At 61.8% G+C, this 15,259-nt stretch overlaps 1 protein-coding gene across 1 annotated transcript in view; it reads right to left on the reverse strand.

Moving 5' to 3' along the window:
• The window catches only part of Arhgef10l (Rho guanine nucleotide exchange factor 10 like), an 82,902-nt gene extending 72,000 nt beyond the window's left edge, over positions 1-10,902 (reverse strand). The window contains exons 1-3 of the mRNA XM_048782716.1: positions 10,827-10,902; positions 6,996-7,178; positions 6,276-6,309 (exon numbers count right to left, since the gene is read on the reverse strand). Of these exons, the coding sequence (XP_048638673.1) occupies positions 6,276-6,309; positions 6,996-7,178; positions 10,827-10,863 (254 nt within the window). The 5' untranslated portion in view covers positions 10,864-10,902. The remainder of the gene's footprint in view (positions 1-6,275; positions 6,310-6,995; positions 7,179-10,826) is intronic.
• Positions 10,903-15,259: the final 4,357 nt, after the last annotated feature.

The raw sequence follows: 15,259 nt of genomic DNA on the forward strand, positions 1-15,259 counted from the left end.
GGTCCCAAGCGTGGCCTCTGTGTTAGGTCCCAAGCATGGCCCTCTGTGTTAGGTCCCAAGCATGGCCTCTGTGTTAGGTCCCAAGCGTGGCCCTCTGTGCGAGGAGCATCTTCCCTCCAGGTCCCACAGGACACCCCTGCCTCCGGCTCTCGTAGGACTCCAGAACTTTGAAGCCTACACCTGGAGGGAGAGCTCAACACCCACCCCTGAGGGGACCAGCAATGGCTTTCCAAGGGCAGACAAGCAAACGGAGTGTGGAGAAGGCCAGCCAGGGCCATCTGAACCGGCCATCGAGGCAGCATCTCCAGGGACGCCCCTCGGGGCTGCCTGCTCCTGAAGAGACGGGCACCTCCCCTCCAGGGCACCTTCACCCTGACCCCACATCCTGTCTGGTCGTGAGAGGAAGACCAGGCAAACCGGCACCAGGGGCTGCCTACAAACACCCGGGCTCGCTCCGCATGGAGGCCAAGCAGAAGGAGAAGCACCCCAGCTGGGGGCCCTGGGGAGAGGTGACCCTGGAACCCACGTGGGCCCTTGGCCGGATCCTGGCACGTGGAAACCCTGTGGGAGCACAGGAAGTCAGGGGCTTGTGGGCAGCAGCGAGCCGGCCTGGTTTCCTAGTTTGGGCGACAATCCCTAGGACATGGCAGGGGTTAACGGTGGGGACCTGGAGAAGGACACACTATGAATGGCCTCCACAACATTTCTTAAATCTAAAGTCATTCAAGAGGAGGGATTTAGGCTGTTGGCACCTACTGCGAGCCAGGCCCCTTGCTCCCCTCCCAGCAGCCCCACTTTGAGGGTGAGTAAAGATGCCCCTGGCAGAGCCAGGCCATGACACCAGCTTGGCTGGCTCCAAGCTAGGCACTTGCCACCACACCCACTGCCTCCCAGGTAATCCAGTGCCATCGGTTGTGAAGGACAGTTCCCGTGTGCCGTCCAGCACGGTGGCCACCAGCCACTTGTAACTACTGAGCACCTGAAACATGAAGGGGTTGAACTCTTATTTAACTTTAGGTTAAATTTCATTCTGGATGGCCACTTGTGGCTGGCTGCCACCCATCTGGGCAGAGTGGGTCTCAGTCACCTGCACTATTGGAGATCCAAGCTTCAGCTCGTACCAGAAATGAGCAGTGTTGTCCCGGGGTGAGGGTGACAGCACATCAAGGAGAGTGTGACCCCAGGTCGAGGGTCAGCAGGGGGCAGGTCTGTCCAGGAACAGGAGTGGGAGCTGCTCTAGGGAGTGGCCAGAGCCCTGATCTCTAGGAGCTACTTCCCTGAGCCGCCGACACCTGCAGGGGCACCCAAAGGTGCTGAAGCCCTGCTGCTCAGAAGAGCTCAGCCAGGCTTAGGGGGCACTGGGGACCACCCATGGACCCTCCTTGCTTCAACACTTAACCATGAACAGCAGGGACCCGGGACGCTTACAGAGTCACGTGGGTGTTGTAGAACGCAGGTCCCATGGAAATGTCACCATAGGTAATAGAGGGAAAAACTTAGTGAGCCACGAAACAGCAAGTGCAGGAAAGCCACAGCTCCGTAAAAAGAAAAAAACAACAACAACTGTCCCCTGGACACGGGCACAGAGGCCTCAGAGACACCAGAGGAGGGAGCGAAGCCGCCGCCCACCATGTTCTGACTTTCTGATTTTTCCAGAGTAAATATGTCTGACTTTTACAGAAAGGAAGAAGAGCAGGGAGGGCCGCAGGGAGGGAAGAAGGAAACGTACCTCAGGTCAGCTCGGGAGGGACTGACCAGGCGCCGGGGTGTGGCTCGGGAGTAGAGCCAGGGCTCGGCATGCCCAAGGGAGGCCCTGGGCTCAATCCCCAGCACCATGACAATAAAAATTAACAAGAAGAACGGGTTGGACATCCCGGGGTCCCTTGTACCCAGAGTCTGCCTTGGACAGAGCTGCACGCTGTTCAAGCCTCGCTTGCTTTGGAGACAGTGACGTCAAGACACTCCATGACCAAGCATGGGGTCCTTTCCATCTCAGTCTTCCTCCCTGCAGCTGCCCCAGGTGGGTCTGCACTCTCCTCTATGGAGGGGAAACCAAGGCGTAGGCAGGTGCATCCCTTGGCTCACGGTCCGTCCTCCACCTCCAGAGCTCGCGGGTAGCCCCTTTCTACCTCTCGAACTCTGACCTCCTGCCTCCCTCTTAGGAGGACCCTGGTGAGGACACCAGGCCCATTCAGAGAAGCCAGAATCATCCCCATCTCAGGATCGGTCCCTTAAATCACATCTGCGAAGTCCCTTTGCCACTGCATGGCAGGTTCTGGGGATTAGGAGATGACAGCTCTGGGGTGGCGGCCACCGTCCTGCCTGCCAAAGTGGTCATGAGATGGTGTGGGCAGGGTTGTGTGAACCGTGAAGCCTTGCACCTGGGTGCTGTGAGCAATGAGTCCCCGTCCCAGGTGCTGGGGATGCAAGATCAACAAGGCAGAGCCCCGTGGCTCGATGCACCCACGGGGCTCTACAGTGGGGCACTGGACACACCAACAGGCTCACCACAGGCACCGTCCTCAGGGAAAGTCTGGTGCTTTCCGAGCTGGGCTCTGAAAGGGCCTGGGAGCCAAAGGTCACGGCTCTGATGTGGAAACAGACAACCTGGAGCCAGGGTGGAGAAGAGAACCGGCAGAGCCCTTCCAGTCTAAGGGCTGTCGTAGCCAGAGAGGGGCCCTCAATGGAAAGAGGGTCCTGGGCCCCGATACCTTCCACTGGAGGAAAGCTGGGCCCTGTCCGGCCTCAGGCCTGCGGGACAGGGCCCAGGAGGCTCATTGCTCCAGACTGGGGACATCAGGTGTACGGAGAAGCCCAGGATTTCAAACAGCTCCCCATGAGGCCTGTGGTGACATGGAAAAGTCCTCTAGGGGTTGGGGGGACGCTCCAGCCTGATGTCCTGCCCCTCCCAAGAGTCCCCGTCCTCCCACATGCAGGAGCCTTGGAAGCCACGGCCAGGGCCAGGCTGCCAGGAAGCCCCCCCCGGTGCCCCATGTCCATTCTGTTCCAACACTGCCTCACCAGCCTGGCCTCTTAGCTGACCGACTCAGCTCCTGTCCCCCTGGCCCCCAGGAATCCAACTGCCCATTCCTCTCTCAGGCCCCAGGCCCCAGGTGACAGACTCCAACCAAGGGACAACACAATCTGCCTCATCCCAGATTAGCCCAGGAAGGGAGGGACAGGAAACTCCAGGGAGCCAGTGTCCCCTGCCTAGGCCAGGAATCTGGACCCTCAGCCACTGGGCAATGCTGAGGTGGGGGCAGGGGGCAACACCAGGCAGGAAAAGCAAACCAGTCCACAGGGCGGGTGAGGTGTCCAGGGCTGGACCAGGGGTGGGCGGCTGGCCTGGCTCCAGGGGAAACACGGCAGCTGGACGCCAGCCCTGCTGCTCGGGACCAGTCCTTAACCAGGGTTTCCTCAGCGAGAGGTCACGATGGAGGGTAGTCACCAGGGCACAGGTGCCAGAGTCCACCAGCAGAGGCCAGGCCTGCAGAGGCTCCTGATCCCACCATCTACCAGCTCGAGGGGATTCGGGAACTTGGTTCCCATCTCCAAGCCTCGGGGGCTGTTCAGCAAGATGGGTATCAGGGACAGTGCCAGCCTCCCCGGCTCCGAGTGGTGAGCACACAGACGTGTGCACTGGGCACTGGGTACAGGCTCAGCATCTGCCCAGAAGTCTCTGGTGACTCTGCTCTGTGGACCTGGGCACTGGACCCCTCCAGGGCCCCTTTCCCCTTTCCTCTGGCCCCTGCCCTGGCCCTGCCAGCTGCCAGAGTCAGTGTCCAGCTTCAGAGGTGCTCTGGCTGTGTGGCTGGTCTCCGGGAGTCAGAAGGTAGAGGCCAGGTAGGCAGCCCAGCAAGGCCCAGACCGTTTCCCAAGCTCTCCGCGGGGCCGTGGGAAAAACACAGCCAGAGAGCTGGAGTGTCCTCAGAGACCTGGGGGTGGTTCCCAGTCTGTTGGCAGCACCGGGACGGACCAGGAGCGCCCGTTTCCAGCCCCCGTCTTTACTGTTTTTATTTGGAAACGCGGTCCCACTAGTTGCCCAGCCTGGACTGGAACTTGTGAGCCTCCAGCCTCAGGAATCAGGTGCACCCGCCACACCTGGCTGAGACCTGTGTTTTAAAACCAATGTTTGCTCAGTGGTCAGCTTTGGGGAAGTTAAAAAAAAAAAAAAAGAAAGAAAATCAAAATTTTGTTTCCTTTTCTCCTGGATGAGAAAATGACCTGGTGAGTCTCCTCCCAGAGGTCCTCAGAGGAAAACCACCCCAGGGACACGGCTGCCACTTGGTCAACAGGACCCAGGAGGGACAGAGCAGCGTGAGGGCTCTGGATGGAAGTCAGGAGGTGCCCTGCAGCCCCTGGGTGTGAGGTGAAAGGGCTCCTCAGGCGCCTCTGCAGGGGGAGCGCGTCCCATGAATGGCATTCGGCAAGGGACAGTAACCGCCCTGTTGCCTGTTGACAGTAAGCGCCCTACAAAGTGACAAGTGACACTCATTCAGTGTTGTCTCAGGGAGAGGCGGGCCCAGCCTGAGTGGGAGGCGCAGGGCGCACAGACTCCACCCTCAGGCCATCCCTGGGAAGCATCCCCAGTGCACAGAGAGCCAGGGCAGAAGCCAAGGTCACCCACACTTAGAAGAGACCGGAGCTCACTGTGGCTCCAGGTGGGATGTTATCATCCACCCAACACACGGGGAAAACAGGCTCAGAGAGGTTCCCAGGCATCCAAAGCCACACAGCAAGGAAGAGCTGAGCTGCTGCCTCCAGGAGACAGGGCTCAGGGAGCCAGGTTAACCTCGGGGCACTGGAGTGGCACTGAGAGGGTTAAAGGGGAGGCTGAGTCCCCTCGTGCCTGAACCACAGCTCCCTCTGAAAGACCCTAAGCACCTGACCAACAGGATGACAAGGCAGTGCACAGCCACTCTAGAGCCACTAGGTCACTTGGCCTCAGCATGGCGCTCAGCGCCAGCCTGACATGTGACCTGGCTGCAGAGTCACCGAGGCTGAGCTCAGGAGCCAGGTCCCAGGACACAGCAGGACCACTGGGCACCGAGGGAAAGCAGCACTCCTGCCCCAGGCTCAGGGGAACTGGTGGCAGCCGCAGAGGGCCAAGAGCGGGCAGGGAGGGCGCCCTGCTCCCCGCCACGCTGCTCCCCGGCCTCTGCCCAGGGGCCGCCTCTGCACGGACACTCACCCTCCCCTCCCCATCCCCAGAAGTCACTCGTCAGGGATCGGACCCCCCCACCAAGCCCTCCACTGTGGCCCACTGTGAGTCTCTGCAGCTGCACTCACCGCACTCCCTGGAGGCTCTGATCCCTTGGAGGACCCTGCCGGGGCAGGACGCCCTGGCCAGGGGCAGGGCCGCTGGCGGCTGATTCACTGGGCTTCCTCATCAGGGAGGACAGGCTGGCCCCTCACTCTGCACTAATTACAAGGCACAAGACCAGGGTCCGCCCACCCTGGACAGCAAGTGAGCACAAACAAGGGCTCCCTCCTGGCGGGGACCAGGACCTAGATTTGCATCTCAAGAGACCTCCTGGCGGCAAGTCACCTGCTGGAGAATTATGCACCGCGGGCCCCAGAAAAACAAAGGGAAGGTCCAGCACCCCACCACCAAGACAGCCAGGACTTGCACTCAGTCCCTGATGCCCTGGCCACTAACTGGGGCCTGGACCCCTCACTGCTTAGAAAAGAAGCCTGTGAGCGCCATCAACCTGAGAGGCCTCGGCTTTCAGCCCAGAGCAGGTCGGCACAGAGGGACAGTATTCAAACTGACTGCCTGAGGGCCCAGCAGAGGCCAGGCATGCCCAGGAGAAGCATCCACGGTCTGTTTCACAGATGAGAAACCCAGAATCCGAGGCCTGGGGGTTAGTGCTTGAAGGGTCAGGACGCAGCACCCGGCATCCAGGTACAGAGGGCAGCGTCCCCACAAGCCGCAGGAGGGCACCCACCCGGCTCTCAGAGCCCAGGGCACGGGCTCTCCCTATTTCCGTGGTAGGTAGGGACAGGCAGACCCTGGGGGAGTTCTGTGACTCCACCAGGGCCACAAACAGGGTCTAGGGCCAGCCCTGCTCTCAGTCATTCCACAGACTTCAGGGCTAAAGAAAGGAGGAGACCACGTAAGTGACCACACGCCCGCAGGCACTGAGCTGTCCTGCGTGAAGGCTCCCGCGAGACCCCATCCTCCTCAGCCCAAGACCCAAGACCTGCCTCTGGCTCAGCTCCCCCTGCTCCCGCCCTGCCCAGTCGCCTTTCTCTGACCACTGAGGTCCACTTACTCTGTCTGCGATGGTTCAGCAGCCGGGGCCGGGTCTGCAGGAGAGGAGCAGAGGGAAAGCTGGTCAGGCAGGAGGCTGGGCCCGGACTGGGCCCATCCCGCCCTGTCCCCGCCTCTCTGGGGGCGCTGGGGACAGGGACCTGGCCCTGGGTGCCTGCTGGGTTCCCGCCTCCCTTCCCCCAGCCACTGCTCAGTGATTCAGCTCCCTACCTGTCCCACCCCCCACCCGGGCCTCAGCCCCCGGCCTGCAGCCCTACCCCAGCCAGAACCAGCGAGGCCTGCCCAGCCTCCCCAGCCCCCACGCCTCAAAGAGCCCGCTGTCCCCAGCCTGCAGGAAGTTCCGGCTAGTCTGGTCCCCAGAGTCTGTCCCAGATGACAGAATCTAAGAGCCCGGCTGCCATCACTAACAGCCGCCCTTACCAGAGCCGCCCCACCCCCGCCCAGGGCCACTGCCCCCCAGGCCGACCAGAGGAGACCTGGGGAGGAGCTGCCCCGAGGGCTTCAGAGACCAGCGCCGGGCAGCAACGGTCTCCACAGCAAAACCCGGGCCAAGCTCATCCATTTACAAAGTGCCAACGTGAGCCAGATGTTGCAGGAATGCCTGGAAGCAAGGAATGCAGTCCCCTTCCTGCATGAGAGGAGAGTTTCCTCACTAGCTCTCTGCACCCAGGGGGTCCAGACACCTGCAACTCGGGCCCCAAGGTCCCCAGAAACGCCTCACCCGTGCAGGGGGCAGAGTCACAGTGGATCAGATGCGGCTCTGCATCCCTCTCAGGGGCAGGGCAGGGAACACCCAGGCCTGTGCTGATGTCCTCTTCATCACTGTCCTCGAACTCAAAGGCCTCCCCGGGGTCTTCCTCCGCCTTGGGGGAGGGGCCTGGGACTCCCGGAAGCAGCGGGTCTCCTGCAGGAGAGGAGGTAATCGGGCTGCAGGCCTCGGGCTGCAGGCCTCGGGCTCCGCAGAGGGAGGGTGGTCAGTGGAGGCGCCGCTCTGAGCCAGGGAACCAGGCGGGATGGTCCTGCTATGCTCCTAGGTATCCAGGCGGGGCTGGTCGGGTCCCTGAGCAGGTTAGCGGAGACGGGGAGGGAGCAAGCCCAGGCCACGCCAGAGGGCCGTGAACACCTGGCCAGTCTGTCCTCCTCTCACCTTCCCTGTTCTGCGGGCCACAAGCCTTTCCGGAGGTGTCCCTGCACATGCCTGTGGGACACGTGTGGCGGCGTGTGCCCGCGTGTGCCCTGTGGGGTGCACTCTGGCTGGTGCAGATAAGCAGACAAGCGTCCTGCAGGGGCACTTCTCCTGGCTCCAAGCAGATCCCGCTAGGTACTAGGGCCTACTGCTGAGCAGGGGCAGGGACCCGAGCCCAAGGCCCAGGGCATCGGGGTCTGCACAGCTGAGCAGCCCCCTCAACAGCCTGCACAGCCCCTGGGGCACCGCCAACCGCTCAACCAAGTGGGCTGGGCGCTGTGCCCATGTGTCCGCGGCACCCCACCCTGCGCCTGGTCTCCTCCCAGGCAGGGAATTACACCAGCCCCCCGGGCGCCCCAAGCCCCCAGACCAATGTGCCGACCAACAGAGCTGACCCCACAGGTGACGGGACAGCCCTACTGTGGGGCCGCCTGCGCACAGTGAGGTGCTCAGCAGCAGCCTGGCTCTACCACCACAGGACAGCGGCACCTTCCAGTTGTGACAACTAAAAATGTCTCCCGATATTGCCACGATCCCCCTGGGGGTCACAATCACCTGACTAAGAACCTCTGGGGCAGGTTACATAAAAGTCAAGGACAGTTAGGCCTGTTGTGATGACTGTCCCCCTCCCTGCCTGAGACCCTGGAGGACAGAACTGTCAGGTCCATGCAGAGGTGAGTGGATGATGGGGGAGGGTGGACAGATAAGGGTGCAGGGCCTGCAGACGGGACAGGACCACATCTGACCCCAGCGGTCTCTCCAGCTAGAAAATCTCAGATCATGCCCCCAGGGGCCCCAAGGTCCCCAGAGCAGAACATTTTAGGTGTAAATGTCTCAAATCAAGACACTGTTTCCTCAGTTGCTGGGCTGTAGGGTAGAGTCCCCCCTTCCTGAGACATTATGACCAGATTAAGGCCATTGAAGGGACCCAGACCCTCCTGTTGGGGGCCTCCTCTGGTCAGTGAAGTGGCCTGAGACACCAGCTCCTTCCCCAGGAGTAAAGAAACTCACTGGGAGCCTGAGGTGCAGCCCTGTAGCCGTCCCTGAAGCACCCATGGCCTCGCAGCTGAACCAGTCAGTTCCGTCCTGCGTGTGCCCACGGGTGTAGACCCTCCCTCTCTCCCCTTGCTCCCGCCTCTCCAGCCACACGGGCCCCCCTGCAGCATGTGAACGTGCCAGGCCTGGCCTGCCTCAGGACCTTGGCACTGCCGAACCTGGGCCTAGAACATCCTCCCTGCGTATCTTCGTCCACTCAGACCCCCTCAGCTCTTCACTACGTGTCCCCCTCAGGGCGGCTGCCCTGAGACCCTGAGTCCCTGCTGACCTTGCCTGCTTGCTTTTGACCTGTACCAGCACATGATGTCACTTCCTCCCCGTCTGTCTCCTCTGGGACAGGGGGCTTTCTCAGTTTTGTTCCTGTTGCACCGTGGCTCTAATGCAGGGCCCAGCACAGGGCAGGCACACAGTGAGCACCTGCTGCACACACGCATACACGCATACACATGCACACACGCACACACTCACACGCTCATGCACACACACACACACACACACACACTCCTGTTCCCACGTCTATGGGTTGTGGTTTTAAAGTTTTTTAAACACTGAAGTAAATGTCCACAAAGTCCCTGCCCACCACGGCTGGTCAGCCCATCCCACCGACTCCGGCTTGCCTAACCTTGGGTGCCCTTGAAGCTGCTGGGTGGGGTGAGGGTGGGGTTTCCCTGCAGGGAAAGATGGTGTGGCCACAGTGACCCCGGCTTTAGGCCAGGCCATCAGGGCTCGCTCAGCTCAGACCCCAGCTGTCCCTGGTGCTGGTGCCTGAGTGTGGGGTCCCTGCCCCCCTGAGCTCACCCCGCTGGTCTGGGAAGCGGCAGCAGCAACGGCTGCTCCAGGCGGGGTCAGCCCCCAGGTGCCTGGTGGGTGCTCCTGGCCACCGTCCTCACCACGAGGCTCCCACTGACCACCATTGTCACTGTCACTGCACCATCACCCTCAGGCCTCCTGTCACATGGTCTCTGTCAGCACAGCCGTCAGCCTGGTGGGAGGGGCAGTCCCTCCCACTCAGGAGAGGACTCAGGACACCCCTGTACCTCCTCCCTTAGGAGCACAGAACCTCAGCTGCCCGTCACTGCCGTCCACTCATCGAGGGCCAGCTGCCACAGCCCCTGGCCCGGGAGTCTGAGGGGAAGGAAGACCAGGCCCTGGTATCCGGGGGCTGGCTGTGGCCAGGAGAGGACATGGCAGAGGACACCAAGCACCACGCCCCACAGACAGTCTGAGAGGCTGAGTGCAGCTCCTGGCCTCCGGGAAGCCCCTGGTGAAAGGCTGCCCACGCGGAGCCCTGGGGACAAGGGACCTGCTGTGCCCCAAAGGGGACATGTTCCAGGCCCAGGCGGGGACAGGAGCAGGGTGCCCAGCAGGCTGAAGACAGGAGCCAAGGGAAGGGCAGCTGGACCAGGGGACCCTCCTCAGGAGCTGGAGTCGCACTCAGACAGGGGCTCTCACAGGACCCCGAACAGCAAAGGCCCGTCCTGCCAGGCGGCAGGGGCCAGCACGGTCACAGCTGCCGCAAACCGTGTTTGCCCACATCTGCTGAGCAGAATAGAATGGACCCGGTCACAGCCACCTCTCCCGTCACCGCCACCTCGGTTCTCTTGGAGGGAGAAGGAAGGGGACACCCCAGTCCCAGGCGTGGCTGGAGGCGCTCTTTCTCTAGGCCGCCCGCCCTCCTGCCAACCAGACGGGGCTCCTTATCTGAAGGAAGAGCCTGGCAGCCCAGCCCCGGGTAATTGGGAGATGAACAAAGCCCTTCCCAGCCACCTGCCTCCCCATGGCAGGGTGAGAGGACAGCAGGCGGCACCCGGGGGCCACATGGCCTGGGTCCTCCAGGGCAGCACCTGGACTCTGCCTGAAGGAGCGGAGCCCTGGCCCTGGCTTCCAAGTAATCACTGGACATTGGACCACATTCCAGACAAACAGGGAATGATTTTGTGAGTTTAAGGGTTTTTTCTGCCTCTTTTTCCCCCTAAGTCGGGCAACACTGGGGCTGCCAGAGGACCTGCCCTCATGGCCCAACCCTGTCCCTCAGCATCCAAGCTTCAGCCCCAGAGCCCATGCTACCGTCCCCCCACGGGGCCCTTCCTGGCACCGGCTCTGAGGGGAGGAAGCTGCGTTCAGGGGACGAGGAGCCCAGGCGGGGCAAGCACAGGACTGGTGGCCCGAGGTCCTGGGCTCTTGTGCCAGTCAGCTCAGTGTGCTCCAAAGCTGACCGGAGCTCAATGGCATGGGGCCAGTGCCATCTGCCAGGCCCGCAAGGCCCCAGGTGAGGCGGGCAGCAGGGCAGGGAGAGCGTGGGCACCGTACCTACGGCAGGCTGTGGAGGAGTGTCGGAGGAAGCCATCAGACAGGGTCCAGCTCGGGCCAGTGCTGTCCGGCTCACCTGTGGGAAGAGGCCAGAAATCCAATTAAATGGCGCTGGAGGCTGAAGTTTGGGCCAAGGAGGGTCTGGGGGGGGGCCTTCACGCGCAGGCGGGGCTCTCACACTTCCCAGCAGCTCCTAGGCTTGGGGCAGTCCCAGAAGGGGCCCAGCCTCCACCCAGCGCGAATCATTAACCCAGGGAAGAGCCAGCTGCTGCCCCACCACAGCCCAGCTTCCCAGAAGCCACCGCTGCCCAGACCTTCCTCTGTCTGCTCCCCAGGGCTCATGGGCACCACAGTCCAGCGGAGGGTCCCTCCTGGTGCCCTTGGGCCAGGGCCAGGCGGACTCAGCCTGGGCCACCACAGCCCATAGTGTGGCTGACACTTCCTCCTGCGGGCGGCCCGGTTGCCAGGGCTCCCTCAGCTGCCGGCTCTCACCAGTCCCTCTGCAGCCCGCTGAAGGCCACTCTCTCGGCCTTGTCCTGCCCCTCGGGCTTGGCCAGCTGGCAAGGGGCCACCTGGCCTTGGCACAAGGGTGTAGGGAAGGAAAGGGCTGCAGAGGTGGTGGCACAAGACAGGGCCCCAAGCGCTCCCAGCTCTGGCGGCTTCTCCCAGCCCAGGCAGCGCCGCCCACCCAGGAGGCTCCTGCGGGGGGGGGGGGCTCCTGGGTCCTGAGCACCCTTGCCAGATGCCCCTGCCACGCAGTGAGGGAGGGTCCGCCCCTCCCCTCCTCCACCTCTGGCCCTGAGCTGGGGGCTCTCCCTAGACAGGAGGGAGAGCAGAGGCCTCCCAGTCCCTCTGCCCCACCGCCCACTGGCCGCAGCCTGTTTTTCTTTCCATTCCTGAAGGCTTTATTTTTAACTGGCTTACCAAATAAAACGGAGCGCGCCTGAATGGCAGTATTAGTAACGGTGACACTCACGTGGTGCCTGCTGCATCCAGAACTTTATTCTAAGAGCCTCACAAGTGTGAATTATATTATTATTATAAGAGTCCAAACCATAGAAGGAAAAATGAGCCCAGTCTAGGGAAGTCACTTGCCTTGGATCACACAGCTAGGAAGAGTCAAGGTTCAAGTTCGACCTTACCCCGCCTCCCTCCCGCCCCAGGCCCTGACCCCCAGAAGCAACCACTCCTCCCTTAGGCTTAGCGGTAGAGCGGTGCCCGGGCGAGGCCCTGGGTTCGATCCTCAGCACCACATAAAAATAAATAAATAAAATAAAGGTATCGTATCCAACTACAACTAAAAAATACATATATCTAAAAATAAAAACAGAATCCCTGCGAACAATCCCATGGATTTGCCAACTCGCGCATCTGCACGGCCGTCCGCCCCCTTCTCCGTGTTCTGCTTCCACGGTTTCAGCGGCCCGCGGCCCACAGTCCAGGGGCTTCACCTGGTTCCATGATCCCAGGTCAACAGTGACCAACACCACGTCACTACCCTCCTCAGGCAGGCAGCCACATCCCATCACCTCCGGTCACCCAGAAGGACCATGAGCAGGGTGCAATATCTCGAAGGTACAAGGTCACAAGGTTCATCAGAGTCATTGGTGGCTACTGCTGCTGACCCCTTCCTGTGGCTACTTTCCAACTGCACTTCATCACAGGCAAGCATGTGCAGCCCACCCAGAGTTCAGCACCACCCACCATTTCAGGCACCCTCGGGGGTCTCGGAACACATTCCCCGCAGGCAAGGGTGAAGGTGAGGATGTGGACTCAGACAAAGGACTCAGGCCTCTGTGCCAGTCGCTGATTTTCTTACCTAAATCTCAGTAATGATTTCAAAACAATCTGCAGAAATCAGCCTCCGAGCCAGACACAGCCTGCAATCCCAGCAGCTCAGGAGGCCGAGGCAGGAGGGTCTCAAGTTCCAGGCTGGCCTGGGCAACTTAGCAAGACCGCGTCTCAAAGTAAGAATGTCTGGGGATGTAGCTCAATGGTTTAACCCCCACTAACAAAAAAAAATAAGAGGCGGAAGAAGAGAAGGGGCGTCCAGTAATCAGAGGCTGCCCAATGAGCAGGGAAGCCCAGCCACTCCCGTTCTGTTTCACAAGCAGAAGGAGAGGGCAGGAAGGGAGCTCCAGAATGTTGGCAGTCCTGCGGTCACTGGGCCGGTCACTGGGCCACAGGAGACCTTCTCTTTCTGAATTTCCCAGACCCCCTACAGGGAGCGCTGTGGGGGGGGGGGGGAAATAACCATTCTGACTGCTTTGCTTTCTGCAGTCCTGGGGAGGGAGCCCCGCCTCCTGCAGGCTAGATAAACCCTGCCCTAAGCTATGTCCAGCCGCCATCTGCTTTTCACAGGGGGACCTGATGCCAAGGCCTCAGGGCAGCACAAGGGACTCAGACAACAGCCCCGGGCTGGCAGGATGGCTTTACACAGGTGGAAACCAGCCTGGAGGGGAGGGGCCTGCCCAGGGCCTCGTGGCCTGGTTAAGAGGAGGGACTGTGGCCGGGGGATCTGAGCGGTCAGGTCCCAGCTGGAGCACCTGCTGCGGCAACAGGGAAGGGCCTCCTCACCTCCCCACCAGGGCATGAGGATTACGTGACCAGCGCCATCGTGTCAGGGCCAGGCTGACCACGCTGTGCAGGGGGACGGGTCCTCGATGTTCTCCTCTTGGGGTGGCCTTTTGAAAAATGACGGCCAAGACAGGCAGGCAGGCAGGCAGGCCCCAGGTGGCTCTTTCCCCTCCACTGTGCAAAATGTGAGGAGCAGGCTCTCTGGGGCAGCGCTCAGACAGGGAGGCCCAGGGGACCAGGGAAGAAGCCCCGGTGGCTCAGGGCCGCAGCGCGTGCAGGCACAGACTGAGCTCAGAGACCCAGGACACGGGAGCAGCCCACCGCGGCACCTCCCACCACCCTCGCCGCCACTCACCCAGATCCACCAAAGTGTTTCTCGACTGCTCTTGGGTCTCCCCACCCTCTAGGTTTCAAGTCCATGTGCCCCATAGGGAACCCCCACCTGCATCAACCTTGCACCCAGGAAACAAGGTCAGGCCCTGGCCAGGCACCCATCCCAGGCCAGGCCTCAGAGGTGCCCCTCTCCTGGAAGCCAGAAACTAGTGGGGAACAGCGTGGCAGGGGGAGACCGGGTGCCTGGGCTGGTCAGGACAGAGCCCCCACATGCCCGTGTCCCTCTGGCTCTCAGCTCTCCTAGGTACGCATTTGGCCAACCTGTGCCCCTCCTCGGCTCCATGGTGACTCTCCACAACCTGACCATTCACCCCTTGCTTCAAACTCTTCCTGTGGCCTTCAGAATGGATCCCCGGCCCTAAGCAAGGCCCTTCCACCTCCACCGGCTCCCAGCCTCTCTGGTCTCCGCAGCTGCTGGCCTGGGGTGGACTTCCACAGCCCCGTGGTCCCACAGCCCGCTCCCAGCCCTGGGCCTTCAGGCTGCGTGTTCCCCCCGATTCTCTCTCAACTAGCAAACGCCTACTCACCCCCCAAAACCCAGTGTCTGCTCTGTGGGCCCTCCCTTGACTCAGGCCACAGTGTCCCCAGTCCTGATGGTAGAGCTTTGGAAAAGCACCTGGCCCCAGGCTTGATGCTAGAGGTTCTGATTTGGGGTGCAGCTGGCTGGGGGCCCAGAGACTATTTTCCAAGACACAGGTGAAGCCGGGACACACAGGTTGGAGAACAGCCCGTTAGTCAGTGTCCCTCACTAGATGGGACCCTTGGAGCCAGGGTCTGACATTTCAGTGTCAGCAGGACTGGCCCAGGGGACATCCTTGATGACAGCTGCCACACTGAGCCAAGAGGTTGGGCACTGCCCCTGCCTGGGTGCCCGAGCTGGGGCAGCTGCAGGTGTGGGTTTCAGCCCAGAAGAAGGGGACAGGTGGTGGGAGGGGAAGGCTGGAGACCGCAGCCCTCCCGGGGGCTCTGCCGGGCCCAGAAGCCCAGGGCCCAGGAAGAAGAGGTGAGAAGCGGGTGAGGCCGGGCGGAGCAGGAAGCAGGAGGCAGGAGGCCACAGCCCGCCTGGGGGGGGGGCCACAGCTGCTGTGCACCTGGCAGAACCCCCACCCATCCTCGCTCCCAGCCCCTGAGCACCAAGGGCCACCTAGTGGAGACTCTGGATGGGGACACTCCCAGGGACTCTGGAGAGAGTCCCAGGGCTTCATCCAGGAAAGTGAAGAAAACAAACTCGCGAGGTGGGGCGTGGGGCGTGGGGAGGGGCTCAGCGGTGACAGGCCAGGACAAAACCCACGCACTGGAGGCACCGCCTACTCGCTCACCAAGAGGCAGGCGTAAGGCAGCACAGGACTCTGAAGGACGGTCCCTGCCCAGGGCTTCTGCTGCCAGAGGCGCCCGTCTCACAGACCGCTGAACGGAGCCCTGGCAGCGGCAGAGCCGCCTGGGTCACAAACTGGGAGATAACA

Source organism: Marmota marmota, unplaced genomic scaffold, assembly GCF_001458135.2.
Source record: "Marmota marmota marmota unplaced genomic scaffold, marMar, whole genome shotgun sequence".
Lineage (NCBI taxonomy): Eukaryota > Metazoa > Chordata > Mammalia > Rodentia > Sciuridae > Marmota > Marmota marmota.